At 38.3% G+C, this 9,607-nt stretch overlaps 1 protein-coding gene across 1 annotated transcript in view; it reads right to left on the bottom strand.

Moving 5' to 3' along the window:
• LOC137402073 (centrosomal protein of 135 kDa-like) overlaps window positions 1–9,607 on the bottom strand; it is a 45,011-nt gene continuing 35,404 nt past the window's right edge. The window contains exons 20-26 of the mRNA XM_068088541.1: window positions 8,681–8,778; window positions 7,547–7,720; window positions 5,505–5,645; window positions 3,683–3,778; window positions 1,875–2,018; window positions 636–732; window positions 1–307 (exon numbers count right to left, since the gene is read on the bottom strand). Of these exons, the coding sequence (XP_067944642.1) occupies window positions 293–307; window positions 636–732; window positions 1,875–2,018; window positions 3,683–3,778; window positions 5,505–5,645; window positions 7,547–7,720; window positions 8,681–8,778 (765 nt within the window). The 3' untranslated portion in view covers window positions 1–292. The remainder of the gene's footprint in view (window positions 308–635; window positions 733–1,874; window positions 2,019–3,682; window positions 3,779–5,504; window positions 5,646–7,546; window positions 7,721–8,680; window positions 8,779–9,607) is intronic.

The raw sequence follows: 9,607 nt of genomic DNA, 5'->3' as shown, positions 1-9,607 counted from the left end.
AATATACCGTAAATAAATAGAGCAGTTAAAAGTACTGCAGACTGCCTACGTGGGAATAAATAGGAATGCAGTTTGCGTAAGCTTAGTTTAGCCTTAGGCTAGTGCACCAACAATCTCCAGCGAGATGCTTAAGACTAAAGTAAAAAGTATCAAATCATTACACAAAATAAAAAAGGGAAGCTATACAACAGATTCAATGCACAACGCACAGTATTCCAAAACCTTGTCAGCAGTTGCTGACTACATATCACGGCTGATGCCTTGTCAGCAGGAGCTAAATGATGTTGACCACTCATCTAGGCGCAGTCTAAAAAGGAAAACAACATTTACTAGTGCAACTGGCAAGACAATTTATGCAGAAGATGCATATAAAAAACTTCCAGCAATCAGGTGACGAAGTTAATAACAACTTCTTTCACAATTTGGAGACCAGATAAGAATAGGCCCCCAAGGCATTGCTGACTGATTATTTGCTGCCATAACTATGTTTTATAGCCACCATGAGAGGGGAGGTTGTTTGAATGAATCTCACTTTATAACCCATAAACCATGTTCCCTTGTAAACCTCACAAAGAAGGCTCATCCATGGCATGGGACAGCAAAACAGCATGGGTATGAATAAGGGTACTACTCACATTGCTAGCAAGTGAACTGTTAGGAGGCAATGGATCTGCTGTACTGAGTGTAGACCTTGCTGGCGATCTGGTCCGACTAACCGCTGGAGAAAATATCCTAAAATTAAAGATGCATGAACCGTGATCGTAGCTCTCGGCTTTCAACTTACACAAAAATAAATTGCAGAAATACCAACAAGAGACATGATTGAGCCATGGAGCCTCGGCATCAAAACAAGGAGGAATGAAAAGGATGAATTTCCAAGGGCTGAAGCTCTGACTACATAACTCGCTGAAGAAGAACTGAGGTAGCGAAATTAAAGGGATGCAGCTATCAACTATAAAGTTGCTGTACATCAATCAACTTAAAAAAAACCATTGTAGATGCGATCCGTTATAATGAAAAACAACTGTACACAGAAGTCATGAAGTTTTGGCAGCATGAAAGTTTACTCGAGTGACTAATCATTACTATATCAAGAGCTTTGCTAATCCATTTGTTCCAAACCAGGGTTAGAGATTGGGAAAAACATTACATCGTATAGGATTCAATCCTGTAACATTCACCGCCGGCACGTCACGATCTGCAACAAGCATTCACCTTCCAGGGTTTTAGACTTATTGTGCATATACTTATTCTTTGTACTCTATTGACACACCCGACTGTCTCTCACGCACTTGCAACTGTCAAGGTAGTATTTATTTACTCAGCCAGTAACACTTCCTGTTGCATATCTCATTCAGAGAGAGTTGACTACATTGCATTCTTTCAACAGCAAAAGCAAATACAGTTTCTTCAACTTCTAGAACACGAATGAAGCAGAAGAGCCCTGGGATTGGTGAAGGGAAGATGTGAGACTTTCCATTGTTAAAGCCAGGAGTGGCCATCAAATACCAGCCGCGTTCTAACTCTCAAAATTTGACATGTGATTCTGTGAGGCTCATGAAATCCAGCAACGCATGTCACTGGTTACTGAGATTGTCAGAGAGCCAGGAATCTCAACTGAACATTATGATGAGAAATCAGACTGGCTAACTTTAGCCTCTATGCTCCACTACACCGGAACTATTATGATATCTGCCGCTCTAATTACATCTGTCACGTACCACATTCATAGCTGAGTGTATAAGGGTATACTTGTAGAGGAAGTACATTGAGCTCAGGACAATTGGTTATTCAAACGCAACTTTGACCTCGACCAATATCCGGTGAGTAAATTGAAGCCCTAGATAGGCCTAAGTAAAGAGTAGACAACTCACTTGCTTGGTGATGATTGTGAGAGAGGTGTGGCCCTTCCAGATGCCATTAAAGATGCTGGTGTAGGCTGACCTGACCTAGATAGCTGTGACCTTGATAATTCAGAGACTCTTCGCAAATCCTGCGCGGTCTTTTCTCTCTCAAACCTGTACAAACACCAGGTGGATATAAATCTAACAATTACAGTCATACTTCAACTTACGAGCTTAATGCGTTCCGAGACTGAGCTCGTATGTCAATTTACTCGCATGTTGGTGCAATTCATTTATATATAGAACAATTAAATATATATTGATTGGTTTCCATACTCTAAAAAAAGCAAATAAAACACTCAAAACAAGATATTGTAACAGAAAGAACATGTTGGTTATTGTCCTTACGTACTACATGCTTTCAAAAAGCAACAAATAAAAAATAATGCAAGGAAATGTGATTAATTAAAATGTAAAATTAAATACATACAATAACAGCTAACGCTAGCATTTGCCAGGGAGGGAGATATAAGCTATCCTTCATTACAACAGTTGACTGATAAATTTGGATTTTATCAAAGTGTTAAAAGACAAACTCAGAAGCAAACCTAAATGCAAACTTTCATTTTCAACTAAACGTAATTAAAATTTCTTCGGCGTTCATAGTTTGAAATTTCTCGCTGGTTAGCGAGAAATTTTTCCTTTTTTTTCGCTTTCACGACTAGCCGGCCGTTTTAAGATAAACCTATCTAAGGACGTTTGCCTTTGTCGCCCTTGCAACATGTTGCGATTAGGACGAACGCAGGTGTCGTCACAAATGGTTAACGCCCAACCATTAGCCAACTTGTCCGAATGTCTATTAAACAGTTTGGATAGATAGCGCCGGCCTTTTCACATAGCATCGTTTCAGTTACGCTGTCACCGGCCAATTGTTTGTCCAATGCCATCAGCGGTCGTGAAGATCGCTGCACCATTTAGAAACTATGGTTAGTTCTTTTGCGAACTAAATGCCCTGAATATAATCCTTCTGTTTGATAATTATGAATGTATTTCTGTCATAATGATATTGCCGAGCTAGCTGAATCACGCATACACATTTCGCATATTTTTCAATATTTTTCCGTTTAATATCGACTGTTATCATTTGCTTTTTCTTTGTATTATCTTTCATTTTACTGGCAAACTTTCGGTCTACGCACAGTACTTTTAATTCACATAATTCTGCACAGAAAATCGTGCACAAAAAACACGGTACAACAGTATAACCTGAGCAGTTGAAAAATACAGAGTGATGCTGTTCTCATAAAACACCTCCGGCATACTTGGCAACTGACTCAAGTGCTCGTATCTCAAACATGGCTCGTATGTTAGTGCTAAAACTTGCTTGAAAGCTGGCTCGTATCTCAAGTTTCTCGTACATTGGAGCACTCGTAAGTTGAAGTATTACTGTACATCACTTAACAGAACTACTCTCTTTATAAACCGCGGTCAGAATGAATGTGAGCAGCTAGTGTGCAGGTCTTGCATGAAACATCGAATTTACTCCTTCGACAGAAACCTAAACATATAAATGGTCTTATATGGCCACACAAATGCTGCCTTACCGACAGCATTCAAACCTGCACACCCGTAGTTAAAGCTATGAAAGACCACTACATGCTGCATGTGAGTTTAAAAGAAGCAAAATTGTTGGCAGAGACAACTCATGAACAATAGCGCTAGTAAAAGCCTAGCCAAGCGAATCAGCGTTGTGCAAATATAGCTGTGCCAGACTACACGCTGTTTCCTTGTTGTCACACAAAACAGTCAGCTATTGATAGGTGAAACTCTAGGGCTACCTTTCATTGGTGAGCTGGTGCCGAGCTCTCTCTAAATCAGACTCTAGATCTAGAATCCTGTTCCTGAGCTGAGTCACTTCTCGAGTTTGACTGTCACTACAATAATGACACACTTGCTGACTAATAGCGCATAGAGCAGATGTCTATGATCACATTTGATAAATACTTAAATAGGCATGCCTATCCCCTTGCAGACATGTTAAAGTTGGCACGACTAAACCGTATTCTAGATGAGGTCCAAATACCGCTGCCGATGGTCCATTGCAGAATTACGCAAAAAGTTTACGACCTACAGCAGGTCAAGCAGTAAAACCTTTTCTTTCATGAATAGAAAATCTATCCACAGTCGCTCCAAATGATGAGATACTAGGCCAATTCTATCAATATCTGAATGCTGTGTGTGGCAAAAACCAAAGTGTTCCAAGAGATAATTGGTCAGAAGGTTTGGTCTTACAGATATAAGGCATAATAGCAGACATTGCATAATAACAGGAAAACGGATATTTGTTAAAGCGAGTCTGGCAGATTTATCATTATTTTTAAGAAATAAGGATCCATATGAATAAGTAGTTTCCAGCTCACTAACTATTAGCTGAGGATATTTCTATTGCTAAAAGAACAAACTTCATATCTCTCTTCATCACAAAACTCTACCTTCAATCACTGCATACGCGTACGCTGCTGCATCCCGACCATAAATTTAGTTGAGCTGTTTTCTAAACAAAGGCAAAGCCTACAGCCAAAACGATTGCTCAGTACTCCTCGAGTTTACTGAATATTTGGGCTTTCACAAAATACCACGAATATAAGATAGCGGCATCAGCCAGTTACATGGAGTATCGCTATCAGACTTGGCATAAGATTATCTTTAAAGATTAACTTGCTGGAAGTATCGGTATTTTTTACCGTTAGCATTTGATTATGATAATTGAAGTGGTCTGACTGCCAGGATGTTTCAAAATTAAAATCGACAAAACTTGATTGCGATTAAATGCTTAGATCAAGCAGAAGTGTGATTATGACGTCTGTAGTTGTAAAGAGACAAACAAAATAGAGACGTGTAATGCTGTAACTTGAATGCAATAGCCGATCGCAACTATCTAATGATGTCCCTAACTAGTGATGTCATTTCGGTCGTAATTTTTTTGTTTCATATTTTTCTTGTGCATTTCTTTTCTACCCGCGATCAAGTTTTATCAATTTTAGTCATGAAACATCCTGGCGATCAGATCACCTCAAGCATAAAAAAACAATCGCAAATTCATCTTCAACTAGCGACATTTGCAGCTACCAACAATTTAATAATATTGCTGTTATGGTCGATAGCTCCAGGATTGACTTCCAGATAGAGAAAATATTGACATTAGAAACTAGATTACACAAACTGAAAGAATGAGAGAAATGCTAAATAACATTTAGTGGCTTACATTTTACTTTTTGCATTTCCAGCTTTTTAAATTAATCCTTTCTATGCACTTCACAATATAAAACATGCTCAGTGTGTTGGCGGCGCATTATGTAATGAATGTGTCGACACATAAGTTTACACATCTCGCTTTCACTGTTTGTATCCCGAGCAGGTCGCAATACCACGCAATAATTTACTATGGCCGTTTTCATAAACCTAAACATAAAACAAAAAACTGATAAAAAAATTATACAAAATAAATGGACATACTTCACATATAAAACCTCAAAATCAGACTTCAAAGATAAGCAAAAAACGGGAAAGATTTGAAAGTGAAGGCCACCACTTGTCCAACGACTGTCGTACGCTAATGGAGCACGTTTGGTAGAGCCCAAAGAGACCTCTTACACTCACATTTTGCTGTCATTAAGTGTGAGCCTGTCCTTCATAAGTTGCACCTCACTCGAGCTCTCTTGTACCGCCAGCTGTGCCTGAAACTCCTTCTCCCTGTTAGACGCCAACAACTGCTCCAGTCCAACCAACTCCTGCCTGTCCCTATGGCAAACAGGGTGTTAATCAAATTACTTGCTCTTCTACTTAACTGGCTGGATGCTAGTGTATGGAGGGATCACATGGTCAGTCATTATAACGTCTGAATAGAATAACCCTTGTGTTCCTAATATAGGTCAAAGTATGAGCACACCACATATTATTAAAAATAGTGAATATTTGAGAACACAAATTACCACTTTGAAGCCTGGGCCTGAGATTATTCGAGGAACTATTTTCCTAACTAACCTTACGCCCGAGTAAACTCGCCAGCATAATTTCGCTTTGTTTTTCCACACTTCTGGTTTACGTAATATTGCGAAATTCAAGCTTAATTGCGAAGCTTCACACCGATTGATCAATTAGTTTTTGAGGCATCGCCAAAATACCGAGGGCACTTCTTACCGACCGGAAGATGAAACAAGGCTGCTGACAGAAGTTAGTTTCTAATGAATGAAATTCTTTGTTATTGAAGGATCAAAAGTGGATAAAGCTAAAAGGCTTTTCCTCAACAACAAAAGCTTTTCACTAAAATTATTTGTTTTTCTATTCATAACAAATATACTCACTAAATTAGACTCTGTGTACTCCAATCATTATGTTTCTTCAGTTACCGTAAAACCTGTATTTCAACGCCACCTCTATTTGAGCGTCACTAAGGGAGAAGGGTTGAAAAATACAGCGCCACCCTTTAACTGAATGATATTTCTATTTGAACGTCACTTCCATTTGAAGGATACTATTTGACACGCTTAACCTTCACAAGCTTATAATAGCAAGTGATCAGAAAAAAGTGTCCAGAAAACCGTATTAATAATGACTCTGTTACATCGATAACAATTAATTCGTTCCTTGTTTCTGTTCATAGCAAAGTCCGTTTTCCACCTCCAAGTCTTTAGGTTTTTTGTTAAAAGCTTTGATTGCTTTGATCACCACAAAAATATTTAATAACTGTATTAGGCTAATAGTAGTTCCTTTTTCAACGCGGTCTTCATACTTCGATGTATGTGGGAAAAAGTTTACGCATTTGCGATGGAAGATGCGCTACTATGTATTTTGAGGCTAACATTTTGAGGCTATTTTGACTACACGCGATTTCTCATTATTAGCCCTAGAAGTTTCTAGTCAAAATTGCATCGCATTAAATATTTGCTCAGCTAAAAACATTATTTGAACGCTAATTTCGACTAGCTCAGCTACACAGAAGACGGGTTGAGATCAGAGAAAATTGTGGAAGATATTGAACAGCCAGAAGAAAATAAAAATGGTTCCAAACAGAAGCAACAATCAGAACGCAACTGGCCAAGCAAACGATGCTAATATTTTTGTTTTGAAATGTTAGCTGTTTCTGCATGTATTCTAATTACGGTTTGTTTATGTCACTTGTTCTTGTATATAAATTTGCTGTATTTGATGGATTATTATTATAAAACATGTAAATTTACGGATATATAGCATATTATTTGATATCATGATTGCGCTATCTGAACTCAGCTTACAATAGATCGTAACTCCTGTTCTATTGCACATAAAGAGTCAGCTTTGGTTGCAAACTGTAGCAAACATACCTATGAGTGCAATGAGCTCTAAAACGTCGCTTGTTCAAAAGAGTGTTAGAAAAAAAAACAACTTACTATATTTGATTTCTGCTTTTTTTCCTTGAGTTCTACTCAATGAAAAAAATGACGCTACGCTGGTAGCGTCAAAATGATAAAAAGAATTGTGGTATTTCGAATTTATGTGAAATACCAAATGACAACTTTACAGGCGATGAAGTTGTTAATACTGTCTAGGATCACGGTGGCTTGCTTGTGTGTACAGGGTTGGGCTTGAAAGTGCTAAGAACAGAGGATAAAGATGTGAGAGTAAAAGAGGACAAGGTAAGAACACAGTCTATATGAACATACATAGCATTTCTGTCTTTGAGGGTAGCTATCTCCCGCTCAAGGTCCTGGATAGTCTCTACGGCTCTCTCACACTCCAGCTCCTTGGCAGCGCATCGCCGTTGCACCGAGTCCTTGTTGCTCTCTAGCCTAGCAGCCAGATCTCTCGTGGCAACCACGTCTTGTTCTAGCTTGTACCTGCGACAGTGTGACTTTATGCTGATGAAGTCAGCCAGCACAATCAAGGTAACAGCCATTAGATTAACCATTCTAGCAAGGACTAGCAAGAAAACATGCACCAGATAGAAAGCCTGTGTTCCAACAAAAGTAGTTAATATTGGGTTAAACACTGAATGTTAAATCGTAACTGGAGTCGGAATCTGTATCCACATCGTAGAAGTAAAAATGATTCGCATGTGAATTTTCTAATATCCGTTGTTGACGTATGAAAGTTTTCAGCAATGATTTATAATCAACTTTATTGTTCCTAAAGCACTCATTTCTTATTAGCACTTGAAAGCATAATTTTGGAGTTTGGAATTTTGACTATATATCAATTATTTTAGATGTGTGTGTGTGTGTGTGTGTATGTATGTGTGTGTACTTTATTTCACCAATTAGTAGAAATAAACATTAGACAAAATAAGCAACATAAGCAAAATGAAGATATAGTTATAATATTAAGTTAAACAAATAATTAAAAGCTTAGTTCCTACTCCTTAAGGCATGATGAGGTCTACATGCGCAGTAGCACTGCGGCTAGTCAAGGCCCACATGAATTGGCAAACTTCAACAGCAGATCTGCATTAATCTAGGCTCAAAAAATGGCTTTTAACATTAACTCTAAAACTAGTAAATGCAGAGGTTTTGCGTAAGTCTATTGGAAGACTGAACAAGATGAAGCCTTGTTTTTGTTTAAACAATTTGTTGTCAAAGATAATGACCGGTAAAGTGAACAGACATTCCCGGAAAGCTGGTGACCATCCTTCAAGGTGCTGGGTTAGGCAAGTACATAGTACGGTACCACAATTTTTGTCACGACTGAATGATGAAAGACTAACTGTTATATAAGAAATCAAATATCTAACATAGGAATTCCTTTTGTAGCTGGAGACAAATCTGGATCGATAGTTGATGGCAACTGAAACAAAACCTAACCTTTCATTGTCACCTTCCCGTATCCTGTCCTCCATGTTGTCTATGACTCTTCGTTGATTGGCTATCTCTCCTTCGAGTGATTGGTGGGATATATGAGTCTAAAGAGAGTTTTAGATTTTAGAAGACACACAAATCATCACAAGCACACAGTGCAGATAATCTCAGCATATTAAACTATCCTAACTTGTTAATATGTTAATGATCCTCCCGTTTAAAAGTCTAAAACCTTCTCCATAACTGGCTAAAAGGACAACTTCTAAACTATCTTGATGGATGTGTCCACACTCTACACATGCACATCAAGTTCCTAAATTACCACACTACAGAACTTTTACAGTTGAAAAACCAATTTATCCATAATTATGTGCAGAGCATTTTTTTTAGACATATCAGATATCCCAAATTTACCCTCCTGATAGGTATGCTTCTAGGCCATAATAAAATTGTTTAACCGGATGTACTTCAAGGGCCAACTTCATCCTGCTGAATAAGGTTTACCCTAGGGTAGTGCTTTTTAAATAGTGGAGCACACCTCAAAAGGTGCGCTAGACCTCGTAAAACACGTGTTTCCATTGTTTATTTTGTACTGTCCTAGACTAAAGTGCAAGTGCTTTTACAGTATACGAAATGGGAGTCGCTTTCTCATTGTCAGAATGTGAGCAGAGAACACTCCCTCCGTGGTGTAGGGGTTTTGTTGGTACTGAGCATGCACCCTGCGCTCAGAGCAGGAGTATAAAGTGTTAATTTCTGTTACAGTTGATGAAGTTAATCTTTGTTGTAAGCTGGTCCCTATTTCTATCTTTTTCTTCTCTTTAACATTAATAAGGATACCGTGAGATACAGAAGTGTTCTTATAACCGGTTTATAGACAAATGATACTATTTATATACCCTTGTGAAAGGGTGGGAGTTGTTTCCTTCTTTCTTC

The sequence above is a fragment of the Watersipora subatra genome, chromosome 8 (genome assembly GCF_963576615.1).
Source record: "Watersipora subatra chromosome 8, tzWatSuba1.1, whole genome shotgun sequence".
Taxonomy (NCBI): domain Eukaryota; kingdom Metazoa; phylum Bryozoa; class Gymnolaemata; order Cheilostomatida; family Watersiporidae; genus Watersipora; species Watersipora subatra.
This window is presented reverse-complemented; position numbering and strand designations above follow the sequence as displayed.